The following is a 19862-nucleotide window of genomic DNA, read 5'->3' as shown; positions in this document are numbered from 1 at the left end:
TGTGCTTGACTTTATTGAGTGTGAGAAATTGTTTTTGGTACTCATTTAAGTGTCAAACCTGAAAATAAAAAATTTGGATTTTATTGTAATATAAGAATTATTTTGAGTATATTTATTGTTAACATACACGTTTTTGTACAATACAACAACAAAAATTATAAAAATTGGCCAATAAATAAGAAGTTGTGACATTTTATAATAACCGTATGCAAATTCCTAAAAATGGTATAACACTTGGATAACACGTTTAAAAACACCCTTGGCATTATTGACTAATATTGAAAAAAAATATCTTGCACTGAAAGGTTTAATCATTTGTCACAGTCTGTTATACATTTGAGACCACTCCAAAACTCCTAAAATCAACCAGACCACATTTTTTGGTGCTCAATTGGAAATGTTTTTCCAGATCATGTGTTGCCTTCAGCGGACGAAACAGAGTTCTTGGGGTTGCCGCAAAAAACCAAATGGTTACCAACATGAAAAACACCATTCATGGCTTCAAGAGACTGCTGGGCCGAAAGTACAATGATCCTTACGTTCGCCAAGAAATGGTCCACCTCCCTTACAATCTAATTGCTAATCAGGACGGCTCAATTGGAATTAAGGTAGGTAGAATTTAATTTTATACCAGAGTACGCTATTGTAAAACTATTCAAATCCTTGATTTAATTTTAAATGACAATATAGATTTTATTTTGTATGCATCTTATTTAAGAGTTTAATTCCAGCTGTGGTCAAGGTCAACGGTGTCAAGGCTCCTGGTGATTGTGGCAATCGGAATTGCCACTCATATTGTCAAGGTTGAACTGATACAATATATACTGTTTATCTATAATTAAGGTATCCCATGTCAATGATAATAATCAATTGTAGGGAGGGGTAGAACACTCTGTGACTAGTGTAAATAACAAAACTTGTCCTTAACAAGTTACTCAGTTTTTGAGGTATCAGCAATTTTTTAAATCACAAAAAAACACTTATTCTAGAATTTAATTAGCCAGGAAGTAACTAATTTTAAAGATGTAACTTACCATTTCAACTTCGGCTATTATTTCAAGTGATATGCCAAAAATCCCAAGCCATTTTAGACAAAATATATGAGTTTTGTAAACAACTCATAACTAGGCGATTTTGTTTTTTAGTTATCAAGCTCATTCTTTTCTTTGTTTTACTTTTTATTAAATGTAGTTTACAGAAATATTTAAAAACAAAATGATATCCTGAAAATTTTATATATATATATAAAATAATTAAAATTTTAAAATTTCAAGTTTGTTGATAGAAATTATATTGCTAAAAAAATTTGACTCTCAAATATCTATATGTTATATTTTATTTTTAATCCACGGAAACAAAAATTACAGGCCTTCCTTATTTACAAGTTGAATAACATTAATTTTTGTAAGGACGTTTCATTTTTCCTTTTTGCCATTTCTGCACAAGTAAATGTAACATATGCTTTGAAATCCATAGTACTTAACATAAAACCTAAGTTTGATGAAATAATTAAAACTGTGTATAAGCTATATTTAAAAAATTAAAATCCATTTTTATCCGATATTTACATTATTAGAAAATGTTTTCAGAATTGTCAAGATAGCTGTTACTCAAATTGTCGTCATTACCCACATCCACACCACTTGCAAACAGGTTACTAATTGGTGTATTTTCACTTACAAAAGACTTTGAACAATTCCTTTCACTCAAAAATTGAAATCAAATTAATAACAAACTAAAGTTTTAACGGTCATACTTTATACCATTTTTAACCTAAAAACATGAAACAAGGTGGAATATTCACAACGTAATGAAATAAGTCAAAGTCAAAGTCAAAGTCAAATACTTTATTGCCATTGATCATTACAATGAAATAGGCACAGTCACATTTATACATTAAAAAAACAGGCTATTAAATAAGATACATAAATAAGACATTTCATGAATGAACAATTAGACAGATAAATAGGCTACTTATGCTTAAAAGATAAGGCAAAACATCAGTTTGTAAAAACTCCTCTACAGAATAAAATGGATTATTCTGTAACCAGGTGGTCAATTTGTGCTTAAAATTAGATAATGGAGTGTCATGAGCCGAAACGTGTAATTTGTTAAAAAATTTGACACAATTTACCTGATGTGAGGAGCCTGTTTTTGATAGGCGATGCTGCGGCAAGTCAAGCTTATGGCTGAATCTAGTCAAATGGCAATGAAAATGCTGCCTAGTGAAAAATAAATGTAAGTTAGTTTTAGTGTAGATAAGGATATGGTAGATGTACAAATTGATCACTGTAAGAATTTTAGCTTGGATGAACAAAGGTCGACAGTGTTCAAGATACCTGGCTCCACACAGTGTTCTGACGACTTTCTTTTGTATGATGAGAATATCCGATACACCAGAAGAATGACCCCAAAGAATTAGACCATAAGATAAGTGTGATTGAAACAGGTTGCAAAATAGGAAGACCTCAGATGTTCTATTGATATTAAAGCTCTTAATTTCCATAGTAAATAGCTGACTCTCGAGATTTTTATACACACATTATTTACATGCTGAGCCCAGGTCAATTTCGAATCAATAACAAAGCCTAACAACTTTACAGGATGAGGCTTTTCTTTAGATGTTAAACTCAGCAACAGATTTTGAGTTTTTTCTGGATTGCAATGTAATTTGTTGGAGGTGAACCAATTTAATGCTCCGGTTTGAGCATTTTCAATCTCTGTTTGAAGAACGTCCAGATATCGGTTACTCGAGAAAAGAGACGTGTCATCCGCATAGATAACTGAGTTTACATTTAAGTTCACTGACAGGTCATTAATTATTACAGTAAAAAAGAAAGGTCCCAATACAGACCCCTGTGGGACTCCAATTGTTACCTCTTTCATTGAAGAATTACACCCCTTAATAGATACAAACTGCTTTCTATCCGATAGATAAGAGGTGATAAATCTGACAAGCACTCTCAGAAATACCATAATATTTGAGTTTTTGAATGATTGAATCAAAGGGGACACAATCAAAAGCTTTGCTTAAATCTAAGAGAGATAGAGCCGTTGATTCCCTCCTCTCGAAGGCCACAAGGGGTATGACTAACAACCTCCAACACCGCTGAAGTTGTGGACCTGCCTGGCCGAAAACCAAATTGTGATTCAGACAGGAGATTGAAATATTCAAAATACAAAAAAAGCTGTTGGTGCATGATGGTTTCCAAAATTTTTAGAGAAAATGGGGACAATAGAAACTGGACGATAACTTTGCGGCTTGTCCTTGTCACCTTTTTTGTAAATCGGAATAACTTTTGACACTTTTTTAAAGAGTCAGGGAAAAAACCCGCCTCCAGACATTTATTGAAGACAATAGCCAATGGCCTTTTGATTTCATGGATGGTTTTCTTGATTATATTGTTAGATAACCAGTAATAGTCCATACTTTTGGAATTTGAGAGTTTAGAAACCATTTTAACTAAATCATCTGGTTTAATTTCTTTCCACTGAAATGAGTTAGGAGGAACAGGAATATTACCCAATAAATCCATGAAAGGAGAATTATTCTGTGGCAGATTGTTTGAGAGCTCAGTGACTGAATCAAGGAAAAACTGGTTAGTAAGTTCAGGATCTAAGTAAATATCTTTGGAAGTAAATACAGTTGTCTGCGACAATCAGTGAGTAGTCAGCTGAGATGAATTGCAATTTCTCAATCACAGACTGACAAAATACAAAGTCAAAGCTTTACGAACTAATATATTTCAATTCAATACATCTTTGTACACAAGTCTGTGGAATTTCAAAGCATTTGGTAAAATAGGTGGCCAGTACAATTAAAAACAAAATGCATATCCGCACTATATGGACGTCGGGAGTTGACTCCATATTTACGATGTCCATATAATATGGATCTCGGGTTAAAAGAGTTAATATGCATCCAAGTAGTTAAATCGTTCTATATTTTTATTTGTAATTCAGAAAAATCTAAAAAAAATGTTGACTTCATTTCAAATACTGAAAAAGAGGTGGTTGATATTTTAGATCCTTGACAACCAAAAAAAAGCAGCTGGCTGGGATGAGGTGTTTCCTTTTCTTTTAAAGAAATGCTCTAATTTAATTACCAAACCTCTAGTACATCTGATGAATACTTCTTTTAACACTTTGAGTGCTGGCCCTAAATGACATGTAACTCTGTAGAATGCTGGGCGTTTTTGGTGGATTTCAAAAATTTATTTAAAAAAAAGTATTTAAAGTATGAGAAAAATACTTACATGCCTTAATTCAGCTTACTTTCGTTTTTCTTTTAACGTGAGATTGTTAGTGGTTTTTTTTAAAAACTACACATAAAAAATGTTTTTTTAAAACATATATTTTTGGAAAAAAAATTATTTTTTGAGACAGTTTTTTTTATCTAACCTACTAAACTAAGCATATATACAATTATTTACAATGACCCATTTACAAATATAAACTGTCCTTTGAATAATACAAATCATGTTTTTATGTTTTGTAGTTTTTTGACAAAAAACTATGCCGTCATATTGATGCGTCGGCATCACATTTTCGCTGTCAGCACTGTTTTCAGCATCTGTAACATAATAATATACTATGTAAAATATGAATATATTTTCATTTTATTCATAAGAATAGAATATTAGTTGAATAAAGTTAATTTATTATAATACAAATTATAGTTTGATTCACGAAAACAATAACATAACCAAACTTTTAGACTGATGTTTATATGATAAATAGACTTACTTATTCTTACCTGAAGTATGTGTCTAATCTTCTTCCATTAAATCAGGATCAATGTCAGAATCGTCAAAAATACTATCTACACCAATAAAACTATCTTCATCTAATACATCACTGATCGCAACGTCGTTCAAGCTGTGAGAAGCCATGATTGCGACATCGACTGCCGGTTGCAACGAACGTCACGTCAGCGGCACGTAAACAACGCGACCGAAGTTGCTTTGTCATTAAGCTCATACAATACATCTGACGCTTTCTAGCGGTGAATTGTGTTACTAAAAACCCAAATAACATTGTAGAGTAGGCAAAACCCGTTTAAATACGGACAATGTAATATAATACCAATTGAAATGACAACCACGTAAAACTACGGGATTAGCATTCTTCCGAAGTTTCGCCGTTCCGTAAAATTACGGGATTAGCACTCTAAGTGTTAAAAGTGGCATTTTCCCAGATCTTTTGAAGTTTTTAGTCGTAAAGGCAGTTCCAAAACAGAAACACATACTTACTGTTGATAATTAGAGACCAATTTCCATTCTATCTACCTTTTCAAAGGTATTCTAGAAGATCGCCTACAAAAGACTGATTATCTTGAAAGCAACAACATCTTGTCCCCTTTTTAGTTTGGCTTTCGACACAAGAGAAGTACAGTAGATGCCATTTTTGAGTTTGTGGGCGGGGTTTCGAGGGCAGTGGATGGGTCGCACTTTGCTATTGGTGCTTTCTGTGACCTATCCAAGGCCTTTGACTGTGCTGATTTCGAAGTGATGCTGAGTAAGCTTAAATCTTTATGGCATTGGCGAAGTCGCCCTGAACTGGCTACGATCATTTTTTATGAACTGTCAACAAAGGGTGGCTGTGGATGATAATGTTCAGAGCAGCTATGAAAAAGTCATCTCGGGTATCCATCAAGGTTCAATTCTTGGTCCACTCCTCTTCCTTATATATTGCAATGATCTCCCAGAACTCATGTCAAAAGTGCAAATTCTAATGTATTGCTGATGACTCTTCCATAGTTGCCTCAGCAAGTAACAAAAATGTCCTTCATCAATTCTTAATTCCAAGTATCCAACAACTCAATTCCTACTTAAAACTAAATTCTAGTAAAACAGTTTATAGATTTTCACTTAAATCATTGTAAAATTCCTCAGACAGACTCTTCATATCTCCAATGTGACTTTAATACTGTTACATGTACTAAATTTCTTGCCTTGTTCATCGACGATTCCCTTACTTGGCAGCATATTGGTTCCTTACTTCCTAAACTCAGCAAAGCTTTCTATTTAATTCTAACTTATTCTCAAGTTGTTGATCATCTAACTCTTTGCCATGTGTATTTTGCTTATTTCAATTCCTTAATATCCTAGGGTTTGATTTTTCGGGGCACCTCCAGCGAGTCTTCTAGAGTGTTCCTTATGCAAAAAAAGGTCATCAAGAGTTCTGACTGGCACTGGCTTCAGACACCCTTGCAGGGAAATGTTTCAAAATCTCAAAATGTTACCCCTTCCCTCCCTATGTATATATCTATGTGTAGTTTTTTTTCAGAAGTAATTAGACAAATTTTAATTAGAAACCATGTATATTCCCATGTTACTCGAAATTTTGCTTTGATACAGTATCCATTACATAAAATTACCTTAAATGAAAAATCCCCATATTATACCTGCATCAGCCTGTTTAAACCATTTCCCAGATTACATATAAAAGGAGACATCTTTTACAAAGTTCAAGAGAGAGACCTTGGCTTTTCTATCCAGCCACTGCTTTTATAGTATTCAAGAAATTTTTTGTTTTTACTTCAATAGCACATGTCTTAAAATTGTTCTTTACTAAGTGTTGAAATTTTTAAAATTGTTAAACTATATTAATTTAAAACAAACTCTCCAATAATATAAGTTTTTTTTATTTTTGTGAGGCCTTTCGTACTGAATGAGAACATCTTCGGACAATGAGAACTTTTATTCAGTTATGCGGGTCCAAAGATGTTATCATTGAGTACGAAAGGCTTCACAAAAATAAAAAAACTTATATTATTGGAGAGTTTGTTTTAAATTAATATATAATACCCAATAAGAAAAGAGCTTCAAGAATGTGTTGTTAAACTTGTTTATAAGCATATAGTATTTATTTTATATATAATTAATTATTTATTCTTTATGTATTTTTTATCACATTTTAATGTATTGTCGTGTAACATTTTTAACACCTAGCAAGTATATTTTATTAATTAGTTCAGTCTCTTTGCTATAAATTTAATTTATATTTATATTTTAGCATATATTTATTGACATTGCACATGTTCTGTATGAATGTGCAATAAAGATGACTTGTGCATAACAAAGTAAGTTTAATTGAATTTAGCCTGCCTATTATAAGTACAATCATTGTGTGAATTGACCAATTAAACCATGTCAGGTTTTAGCTTGATACAAGGTTTAATGTGTCAAAGGTAAAGGAATATTAACAATATACTTAGATTAACACAAGCAATTAAATAAGTGAAAGGGCTCTAAAATATTAGTATGACTGTTTTATGTTTGTTTTTAGTTCTAGAACTGAATTGATTAGTTATAATTTTAATGTTCTTGACACTATTCGATTTTTTAATATATAATATTCCATGAATAAAGAGAGATATGATTTGATGTGTTAAATTTAGAGTTTAATTTCATAATTATTGTAATGTTTAGATTTTCATTTCTAAATGATTGCAATGAACCGTGATCTACATACACATGTCTAATAAATAAAAATAGTGGTTTGTAAATATAAATCAAGAACTAGACTGTTAGTTATAAATAAATTTTAGAAAATAACTCTCATTGATTCCATTTAATTGACAATTAGTTATTATGCTTTAGTACAATCACTCAACTGCGTTTTACAACTATCTGCCTGCAATCGTACTTCACTAGCTTGGTGTTTACCATGTGATTTTTGCCACCTGTCTTTCCATAATTTGTATCAACTAATATCTTATAATCCAATCTTTTTGAAATTTTGAAATTTAAAATGTAATTTTTTCTCATCTTTATAACATTATTTTCAATTTTTTTATGAAATAATTTTTTTGTTATAAAACTTGGATTATTTTTAATATGTTTTTATCTATCTTTCCATTTCATTTTATTAAAATGTTGGCCATCTGAAATCCAGTCTATTTGGTCTCTATATAGTAAAAACTTAATTAACCCTTTGAGTGCCGCAGCGTTTTGCTATATGGTATGCATAAAATGCCAAGCAAAAATGCTTGATTCTGCAAGGGTCTGGTTAAAAATTCATAAAAAATTTATTTATTGGTATAATGTCTTGGGTTTTGGTTTTTTTTTTTAAATATATTTCTTTATAAATATAATACATTGATCACTTATTTAACGTTTTTATACAAATAATAGAAAAAATCATTAACAAAAACTTTATGAGCAACAAAATTTTGTTTTTTATTTTGTCACAACTTAGTGTTGTTGAAATATTTTATTTTTTCACTTTTAGTTATTCTATCTTATACTGTATTTAAATTCTTTACAAAAAGACATAAAAAATATGAACCACTACAAAACTAGAAATTTTCTAACCTAACCTAACACTCTGTGTATTGTCTACACTGCTAATGCTTAAATCTAATGCCTGCAATACTAGGTCTTCATTGTCAGCAATGTTTTTACGACTCATTGTTTATAAATATCACTGAACAAACACAAAAAACATTAAAACTATACAAACGTATATTTAGTAAAGTACTAGCTGCTTATGATCGCCGTAACTCACGGTCAAGTCATTGTTCTACTTACACACAGACTAGAACAACATACACAAACAAAATAATTTGAAGATACTAACACTACAAACCCATTTATACTTAAAAACTTTCAATATCATTTGTGAAATAAACAGCAGCGCAAACAAAACATGTGACGGCTCGTCTGCATAGCGGTCGATTCTAAACTCGACTGATGCGCTCACTTTACAAACGCCGTAAAAATCAGAATCTAACCAGAATGCAACAAAAACGTACATCAAAAGTTACGTTGAAGCCTTTGGAATGCGTATGTATAGTCATTGAGCCAATTTAGATAAATACTATATAAAATATAAGCGTTACTGCAGAAGTCGCTAACAGCGATTCTGGCATTTCTTGCATATAATGCTGGACCGCTGACAGCGATGCTCCGGCATTCAAAGGGTTAATTTAGTAGAATGATTGAAGTTTGAATATTCAAACTGTATAATTAAAAAATAAAGGAGAATTAATTTAATTCTACTATAAATGTTGGTGTATTCTGTTCAAGGTTCACTATTTAGATGAAGACCACGTATTTTCTCCTGAACAAATAACTGCTATGTTACTAACAAAACTCAAGGATACTTCGGAAGTTGCCCTCAAGACCAAAGTGAATGATTGTGTGATCTCGGTAAGTGAACAACCATATCAGTTGCTACAGTTCTGAATATTTTCTGTATGTTGTGTTCCAGTTTGGATTTTTCCTCCATATACCATGATTAAATTTTTGTTATAATGGTTGAATGCTACATTCAACAATGATTTATTATTGTTTTACATGCTCATTATTTTGGAGCGTACTAGAATTAGTTCTAGGATTGTCAAATTTTTATTTTTGTATTGGAAAACTTAGCTTTCCTCCAAGAAACTGTAATTCTTGTCGTCTAGTAACATTACTGAATAATTAGTTGTTTTCTTGTGTATTTCAACAGTGTTTAGTGAATGCCAACCAATCATTTAATCACCTCATGTTACAAACTAACAGATAGAGTTATCTGATCTACGTTACTTGCATCAATGCGTTGAGCGTTTATTATAATAGTATGATTCTGTATTTTCTTTAGAGATCTGTTTAATTTTAATGTTTGTGCTTTCATAAACAGTAATTATTATGAAATATCTACTAGATATGCTGCCTTATGTCCTATTTTCTTCAATTTAAAATATTTGTAATTTTCTAGGATTATTAGATTTGGACCTAGACATTTAAGGGGGTTTGGCGTTTTTGTAGAATGCAATTTTTATTTATGACACTTTTAAAGTTGTTTGATGTAAATAAGAAAAACAGTTGTATTTTTTAAATGTTTGCATTTTGTAATAAAGAAATGTTATGTGAAGAGATAAACAATTATTTTGGTTGCAGAAAGTACAGAATCAAATTTAATGTTAAAAATTTCAAATGAAAAAAGACTTCAAAGATTGTTAAAGAATTCATATCTTTTAATTGTTGTAACTATAAATGAAGTATTTAAAAATGTATGCTTTACCTTTTTTATTTAAAAATTAGGTATTTATTTACAATACCGTGACCATGGAAAATGGACTTTTTTTCATGGGTTGGGCATTTATAGCCTAGTATTATTATCACAGGTGCATATAAACTGGGGGGAAAGAATATTATTGTATTATATTGATGCCTTTCGGGCATTATTGCGTTAAGGAGCAGGGGCATCACGTGATCTGGGATTCGACTTTTGCAAGCTCGAGTTAATTTTTTTTCTAAAAGAGCAAGCAGTGCGCAGCGGGCAGGCATCGTTGACAGGATTAACGTACTAGTCACTATCATTTCAGTAACTTATCACTTACCTTAATGTTCATTGTAGTACTTTCCACACCGAAAACTGAAGTCCCCAAATTCGTTTACAACGAGTTCGTTGCCACACTTCCTATTACCACAACGCCTAGTCCGGTTATAAGCCCTGTGGTTTACATAAAATTGCAAAACTCCATACTCGTCTTTACGAATTGCTTCCACGTAAGATAACGAACATCAACACAAAGGTGTGCCATTACCACTACTGAACTAGGAGGTTAAGAATAGACACGGAGGAACAAAATAGTTCAAAATGGCATCCCTTCTTTATTTGAGAGCCGCAGAGTTATACGAAACTGTCCAATAAGGAGGTTAAGAATAGACACGGAGGAACAAAATAGTTCAAAATGGCGTCCCTTCTTTATTTGAGAGCCGCAGAGTTATACGCAACTGTCCAATAAGGAGGTTAAGAATAGACACGGAGGAACAAAATAGTTCAAAATGGCATCCCTTCTTTATTTGAGAGCCGCAGAGTTATACGAAACTGTCCAATAAGGAGGTTAAGAATAGACACGGAGGAACAAAATAGTTCAAAATGGCATCCCTTCTTTATTTGAGAGCCGCAGAGTTATACGAAACTGTCCAATAAGGAGGTTAAGAATAGACACGGAGGAACAAAATAGTTCAAAATGGCGTCCCTTCTTTAATTTAGAGAGCCGCGGAGTAATACCAAACTGTCAAATATGGATAGTGTTGCCAGAGGTACTGTCAAAAACAGAGTTTTCAGAGGATTTCAAAAAATCGTAATTCCTTTGATTTTCGTTGCCGACGAATTTTTTCTTCACTATTGTTTTCAGGAAAAATTGTAGTTTTCAGGAAAAAAAAATGAACATACCTTTCCATGGTCACGGTATTGTAAATTGATACCAAAAATTATTATGCTCGACATAAAAATTTACCTTCTTATATCGTACAGTTTTTTAGATATCAAATTTTCATACTAATAAAAAGCAATTAGTGGATAATCACTATTACAGCATGGTAATAGTCTGATATGTTTGTTATTTATTGTGTTAAGCTGTAATATGATAGTGTATGTAAATCTGCTGCAAATAATGGAGTATTTCTCACGTAAAACTAGTATTGCAGTCAGTTCGGAAAGTTGAGACAAAACAACTTTACTGCTCTCATTTTATTTAATAGTAATATATTCACTTCATAAAGTAACAGAAGAGATAATCAGAATTGCAAAATAGTGTTGGGAATTTTTTTTTTTCCTTATTTGAGTGTCATATTTCTTTAACTTTGTTTGGGATAATAAATTCATTATTTACTAACGATTTTGGATCTAATATCAGTACATTATTATTTAGGAAGATTGTCCCATTGTGGATCGATTTGTTTGGCCATGCGTGTCTCTGTTAACGTAAATTAACTAATGCATCGGCAGCAGAACAGTAAAGCAGAGCTTCATTTGTGTTATTATTACATATAGTACTTTTTTACAGCACATAATACATGCAACCTATACTATAAAATGCGAAACTGGTTTCTGTTGTAAAAACAGCTGTAAAAACAATAGATCAGTTAGAGATGTAGCCTCGAAAAGTGTTTTATAATAAATAACATAATATGAATAAACTTTTAACACTTTTAAACTTTTATTTTCTTATACATAAAAAAATAAGAAAATAAAAGTTTAAAAGTGTTAAAAGTTTATTCATATTATGTTATTTAATAGATCAGTGTAAATGTTGTGTTTAGCCCCAACACAAATCTGAGATCTGTAGCGGAGAGTAAATTCAGCCGATTCTTCAACTTCTACTTAACAACTATGATCTATAGAATATTTAAAAACATGTTTGAGAAATCTAAAGAAAGGTCATTGTTAGTAATATTGATGCTCACACAGTCTACTAGATATTTTTAGAACTATTGAGATGTAAAATTAAAAGCAAATCGCTTTTGTGACCTGAGCTAGTCTCTGCTGCAAGGCCCAGTCACATGATCGATCTGCAATTGGTTAACTCATTCAACGTTCCCCTTTTAGAGAGAGACATTTGGTCGGCAATTCTTTTAATGTGAGAGTGTAACTTAAAAAAACTATTAAGTTAAGAGTTAAGTAGAATAGAGCATCCTAACTCTGTCTCTATGTAATTTCAAACAGAGTTGTAAAAATGTAAATATCGGTATAGGTTCCGTCGTACTTCACAAATGCTGAGAGGAAAGCCCTGCTGGACGCTGCAGCTATTGCTGGCCTGAACGTTCTGCGGCTGTTCAACGAAACCACAGCCACCGCTCTTGCCTACGGTATCTACAAGCAGGACCTGCCACCGCCCGAGGAGAAGCCTAGGAATGTCGTCTTTGTGGACTGTGGCCATGCCTCACTTCAAGTGTCTGCCTGTGCTTTCAATAAGGGTAAACTCAAGGTAATAAAAATCATCAAAAGTCCGTGTTTTAATATAATGTGGTTTTGCACTACTGTCCTTATTATATAACTTGAACTTCCTATTAACGTTTAATATTCAAAGTATCTTTAACAAAACTCTATGAAAGGGATATGACTACTTCAAACATCGTAAGTTTTGCAGTCTGTGTGAAAGTTACTAGGTTTCGTTTCTCGATAGTATTTTCTGCACTGGGTGTCTAAAATTGTTTCAAACCTCTTAAAACCTTCGCTGCGGGAAAAAGGCAACATGCGAAGCAAAAATAAAATTGGTTTACCCACCCAAAAATATATTTTGGGATATCCAAAAATCTAATGAAATTCTTGTTGGCTGGAATTGATGACTTCATCTCCGAGCTAGAATTCCTGCCCACCGACACTGTTGATAGTCGTCGTTCAGTTTGTACTGAGTATTCCGCTGGTTTTTTACTCCCACCCCTATTACACCCACAAATCAGTTTCTTAATTTTTATTTTTTTTAATGTTATACTACCACCACCAACAACAATATCCACTCTCGCACAATGTTCAAAATTTCATCATCAAAACTGTCTGAACTTGAAGCGGATTCTTCTCCGTCAGAAAACGTGTTCAATGACTTCAGTATACTCCACTGGACTACAGTTACATATACACAGCCACAATATACTAAAAGCAACAACACACAACAGAAAGACAACCAAGATGGTGATCTGTTCCCTGGGCTCACACTGAGGCAATAAAGGGGAAGCTGAATTACCAGCCGGCCGTAGCACGCACTAGAATTTCTGGGTTGGAATTTCACACTCCCGTATTGAATGTTTTAAAATAACATTGCCTTGAGAGAGAAATGGATCTAAAATATATTAGTAAAAACGTATTTAATTGGACAAAACAACTGAATAGGAGAGGAATTCTACATTACCGGTTAATTCAAAACCCGAATTTCAGAGAATACAGAATGCTGAATAAATTTATTTGGTTTCAATTTTTTCAGATGTTGGCTTGCTCCTCGGATTGCCAGCTCGGTGGCAGAGACTTTGACTTTATTCTTGCCAAACACTTCAACAAGGAGTTCATCTCCAAGTACAAGGTTAACGCTGAGAACAACCCCAGAGCCTTCCTACGACTGGCCACTGAGGTCGAGAAGGTCAAGAAGCAGATGTCTGCAAACTCTACTCGCCTTCCGCTCAACATTGAGTGTTTCATGGACGACAAAGATGTGCATGGTGATATAAACAGGTGATTAACCCAGTCTTTGAAATATGTTATTCGTTGTACTATTTTTATACATATTCACGTATTTTTTCATGGAAATTCAGTTTGAGCTCCCACAAGCAAAATAATGGCCAAAGGACATTATGTATAAATTGTATATATTTCCTTATAAAACACAATTTATTCTCAATACAAACTGAAACAGTGTAACCCAGTATAACTGACAAATTGAATTGAAAACATCTTTATTCGTTAAAACATACATGTAGTATTGATTAAATATTGTTTTAAATCTAAACATCCTAAAAAATTCATTCATAACGTAAGCATATAAAAATATAAATAGTAATTTTAACTTGAACAAAATTCATCTAAATCATACAATGGTTTCTAAATTAGTAATTCCTTTAGTGCTTTCAAAAATATTAATATTTGTGACTTTCTTAATTGGTTTAGGAAATTGTAAAAAATGATTGCACTATTATAACTTGTTTTCTTTTTGAAAAAAATGGTAATCTGTGCTTTTTAATGGCTATTCTATTTCTGTTTCTGGTGGATTCCAGAACAGTTAATTGATTAATATTAGTCATTTTTTTATATATAATAGAATGAAAGACACTAAGTATAAACTTTTCCCTTACTGGTTCACGGTAAACCTAGAATAATATGTATAGCACGCTTTTGCAATATTAAAATTCTATTTAAATTAAATTTTGACATTGATCCATAAATACATATTCAGAACCATATGATTGAATCAATATATGCAAAATAAAGAGCTTTAAACATACTAAGATAGCAAAATTTTGACATTCGGTATATCACATGTAGAGCTGATGATATCTTTTATGTTGATTGATTGACATGTACATTCCAAGTTAAATGCTGGTTATGAATAATTCCTAAAAGTTTTCTCAAAATTAATTTGACTTAATGAGAACATGATATAATTTGTTTATTTTTATTTGTAATAACTGATGATTGTTTAAGAATTGATCAGTCATTCGCATTATGTTATTAGAAGATGCTTTAGCAACTTGTAAATTAGCATAGCTTATTTTTGACCCGATATCAGCGTAAAGAGATATTTTGCTACCATTTAAATGTTTTAATAAATGGGTAAACCCTCTATTATACATAGGAACAATAACGGGTAAAAAATTAACCTTAGGGCATACAAAGCTTTATTTCAACTAGAGAGGACTTGCATGTTTTTTGTAATATTTTTATATTGTATTTAAAACTGACAATTTTTTTCTCTCGCTGAAATAAGATTTAAATCATGATAATATATGTTTCTCTACACCTAGAAATTTTCTCCAACAATATTTAATGTAAAACACTTATTAAAAGCCCTAATCGAGTCTAAGAAATATCGTACAGTTTTTTTCACCGGCATCAACTCGGTTAATAAAATCTATTTTTGCGATAATTATTATGGAATGTCCTTACCTAAAGCTGTGTTGCTCTTATTCTAGCAGAGAGTTATTTTTCAAGTACCAAGCGAATTGATTTTATGTGGCTCTTTCAAATATTTTAGAAATGGATGATAGAATAGATACCGGTCGATAGTTTGATAAATCAATTAAATCACCTTTTTTACTCAGAGGTACAATATTCACTACCCTAAGCTTCTCAAGAAAAATTCCTCTAATAAATGAAGAATTTACTGAATGTGTTGAAGGCCTAATTAATTTATTAGAAGGATAATTTATTGTGTTCATTAGTATTTCATAGATGGTATTTGTTGTGATGTAGTACACTAATTGCTTGTTGCCACATGGCTGTGTTTATCTGTTCCGTTAAGATAACTCATGTAGATACTATTAGGTTTATTACTTCATTTCAGCCAGATTAATGTTTTTGTCATTGATACTGTTATATTACACTTTTTCTGGATACAATATAAAGGAACAAATTAACAACTGAAAATAGATAATAACAAAATCCCACTATATTAAATAGATAAAAAATTAAGTTCTTGGAAAACCATAATTTTACGCGACATTTGCTTTGAATTTTGATAATGTTATAGTGATAATGGTTATTTTAAAAGTTGTAAAATGTGGAATTAATTAATTACTTACACATTTGTTTTCTATTGCAGATCTGAAATGGAGGCACTGTGCGCTCACTTGTTGCAACGTGTGGAGAAAACACTGCAGAAGTGTCTTGAGGATTCAAGTCAGTATTACAGATATAACTTTGTTATATAAGAAAAATCATGTTTTGTTTATCAGCCCACTGTTGAATTTTATGTTAATGGTGAAGGTCTACAAATGCAAATGTTGTAATAAAACCGTGTGTTGTACGAGTATACATAGTTTAAACACAGCACTATCTGAATGCAAAACCAACAAATTTACACAATAAAATAAAGAATACCAGCCAATGTGGCTGTGTTTATAGAACAACTAAATAAATCTGCATTTTCTCTACAAAAAAATAAATGTAATTCTTACATTGTAAAACATCAGTAATTAAACATAATTAATTGAATAAACCCATAACCCATAAAATATATAAGTTTTTGACACACTCAAACTGATATGCCTAATAAATATAATTTAATAATAAATACAAAGAGAAATAAAAAGTAAGTTCTGTAGCAGACACAACAATTTTCCCTCTTTGTGTTCACACATACTACTTAGTTTTACTGTTCAGAAAAAGTACTCTCAACATTTCATGCAAAAAGACTGGTCTTAACTACAGAAATCTGAGAAGAATAATAATACTTATCATATTTCTTCAAATAAACCTATCAGATAACCTTTTGTAATGTTTCAAGTGGTTTTAAAGTGGTTATTTGTCTTAACTTAAATTTAAATGTTTAAGTTAAGTAAATTTTCATGTATATAATTTAATGTAATATTATGTCCTTATATTTTACATGTATTTTGCTCAGTGATAGCAATTGTTATGCTTACATAAAATAAGTCTCTGAACATTTATTTTGTAGCGGAATACAACATTTATGTAGGCCTAAGTATTTTTGTCACACTTGTTGATTCTGACTTATTACTATAAAAACCACCATTTTGTATACCTCATGTCCAATAATATTTTTAATGGATTATGAATTTTCTTACTTTAAGAGGCTAGTACAGTGTCAACATTGAATATTGTGTAGACTCGATGAAAAAAATTAATTGCAAAAGTAATTTGTAAACCTGTGTAATATCAGTAAAACCCCAACATTAAACTTTGGTGGTGCACTGTAGTTAATTATTAGTTGACTTGTAGTTCCAATAATTTTAAAACACTTTTGTCTTAAATAATGTTTTAACCATACTTCAGCTAGTCCTCTAAAGCTACAATTTAAATATTTTACAATAAAATTTTGTGATTGAGAATATTGAATGCTTTCTTCATATCAAGAAAAATAGACCATCGGTTGCCATACAAGTCAACAAAGTTTATTCACGGTTTTATATACATACCAATGTTTACAAGGAAAAATATATTTGTATACTTTATCACATCCACAAAACTTATTATAGTTGAAATTTAAACGATAGAGGTCTATAATTGGAACAATAGTAAAGTCATCCAGCTTTTTAAATGGATATTACGACAGATCATCTTATTCGACAGATCTTCATCTTATTTGAAAACTTCAATTCCTGTTGTAATTGTAAAAAAATTTAAAATATCTCAAATTGATGGCTAGATTGTTTTAATCACCTGATCAGCAGATTTTTTCATAGTTTTTCCCCCTGTATCTTCCAGTAGAACCAGACCGAGTAAAATTAAGAGTCCTTGTAATAGTTAGGGAAATTACCTTTTTATAGCAGAATATTGCTGCCAAGTTAAGCTTAAGTTCTAGAAGGATAGTGACACAACCAATTATCTTTATTTAACTTTAAGAGAATTCTTTAATGCTCTTTAATATTAATTGTTTTATTTTTTTTACTGTTTCTCCAAAATATTAATGTGGAATAACAAATTTGATGCTGTTTTAGAGCTGCGACAGGATGAGATTCATTCCGTCGAAATTGTGGGAGGCTCCAGCCGTATCCCTGCGATTAAGAGCTTAATCGAGAACATCTTCGGGAAACATCCGAGCACAACACTGAACCAGGACGAGGCAGTGTCACGAGGCTGCGCACTGCAGTGCGCGATGCTCTCTCCCCCGCCGTCAGGGTGCGGGAATTCAGTGTCACAGATCTTCAGAACTACCCCATCAAACTTGTCTGGGACGCCAACATGGGGGAGAACGGGTAAGTCGAGTGCTGCAGCACTAAAATGCTTGGTTAAATGTTCCTTTAGCCAGACTTGTTAACTGATTTGTCTCAATGGATCTATTTGTAGTGTCGGGTTGAACAGTCTGGTGTATCAGTTTTTTGTGAGCCATACTGAAATCATATGAAACTTCTATAAAGAAGTATTTTTTAGGAAAATGAAATGATCCCAAATGTGTAAAATCTGTTTCATTTTTTATTTTAAAAATTTATAGTTTGTTTACTATTTTATAGCCTTCTTGCAGCTCAAAATTAAAAATTAAATTTAAAACTGTTTAAAATTATTGGAGAGGCATAATCTTGGGCAAATGCTGATTTAAAAACGTTTAAGAACATGAACAAATCAAAATTAAAATACCGGTACTTAAAGTTAAATATTTAAAAATTATTTAAATTCAATATTAATACAAATATAATGAAAAAAGTTAAATTTGTTTAAAAAAAAGTAAATAATATTAATGTATTTAGCTAATAATGTATTACAGAAAGAAAATATGACTTAAAATTCCAGACATGGCATGGAAACATTTATTCTAATATACTGTAAAATACATAACGGTAGACATTTACAGGCTCTGTGACATTAAATTTTTATGGCAGTTTTTTTTCACTTGTAAAACATATAATCTTCACAACATTCCTCAGCCCTGTTTTATTTTCACTACATCTTAATTTAAATTGTTGTGAACATTAATTACACAGCAAGACGTCGAAAAACCGATTAAAATTTGATATGTAGTGATATCATTTACACAGCAAGTGTGTCACGGTCCAACTATTTCTTTTTTTGCAGAGAAATGGAGGTGTTCCCTCAGCACCACCAAGTTCCATTCAGCAAGATGCTGACATTCTACAGAAGAGAACCGTTTACTATCAAAGCGTACTATGCTGCTCCAACCCCTTATCCTGACAGCTATATAGGTAATTTTCACTTCTACATTACTTAATACTTAATTACTTAAACTACAGCTTATCACATTTATAGGTACTTGTTTACTTCAAAGTCAAAATTAGCAGTAAAGATTAACAAACACTTCAATGCTTTCTAAAAGTCATTTTAAATTTGCTTATACATTCCAACAGTGTGCTGTTAAAGTTTGCTAAATTTTAATGAGATAAATTAATGATTCAGGCCTAAGGAATTAAAGTACATTAATCTTACCTTATCTGTATTATTGTGATTTTAGACAAAGATTACTCATCCATTATTCATATATTTCAGGCCAATTCACAGTGAAAGATGTGAAACCAACTCCAGAAGGTGAAAGTGCTAAAGTGAAGGTGAAAGTCAGAGTCAACCTTCACGGAATCCTGACCATCAGTGGAGCGTCCTTGGTGGAGAAGTTGCCGGCATCTGAAAACGACACAAATGACGAGCAGGCCCCACCGGAACCGATGGATGCCTCCACGATTCCCCCCAACGAATCGGTCAACGGAATGGAGAGTGAGCCGATTTCACCGGAGGTAATGGCACAATCTGCGGCAAAACAGAGAACAGAGGGAGTAAAGACTCCTGAGGGAGCCAAAGACCGTTCGAAACCGAGTCCCAAACGCAAATCTTCTGTCCTCAATGAAGAGATAATGAATGATCCGCAAAAGCTGTTCAATTGGTTTCATGACGTGGTATGTGCAGAATTGTTTAGCGGAGTTCGACTTGGGATTTACTTGAAACTCTACGGCTGAGCTAGTAACAAGGTG

The 19862-nt window shown here is 32.0% G+C and overlaps 1 protein-coding gene across 1 annotated transcript in view; it reads left to right on the top strand.

Moving 5' to 3' along the window:
• LOC124363199 (heat shock protein 105 kDa) overlaps positions 1 to 19862 on the top strand; it is a 29055-nt gene extending 9193 nt beyond the window's left edge. Inside the window, 9 exon segments of the mRNA XM_046818360.1 lie at positions 410 to 608; positions 9033 to 9155; positions 12473 to 12706; positions 13700 to 13944; positions 16028 to 16104; positions 17886 to 18046; positions 18049 to 18143; positions 18958 to 19085; positions 19387 to 19862. Of these exon segments, the coding sequence (XP_046674316.1) occupies positions 410 to 608; positions 9033 to 9155; positions 12473 to 12706; positions 13700 to 13944; positions 16028 to 16104; positions 17886 to 18046; positions 18049 to 18143; positions 18958 to 19085; positions 19387 to 19847 (1723 nt within the window). The 3' untranslated portion in view covers positions 19848 to 19862.

The sequence above is a fragment of the Homalodisca vitripennis genome, chromosome 5 (assembly GCF_021130785.1).
Source record: "Homalodisca vitripennis isolate AUS2020 chromosome 5, UT_GWSS_2.1, whole genome shotgun sequence".
Taxonomy (NCBI): domain Eukaryota; kingdom Metazoa; phylum Arthropoda; class Insecta; order Hemiptera; family Cicadellidae; genus Homalodisca; species Homalodisca vitripennis.
The sequence above is the reverse complement of the archived record's forward strand: the minus strand, read 5'-3'. Positions and strand labels throughout refer to the sequence as shown.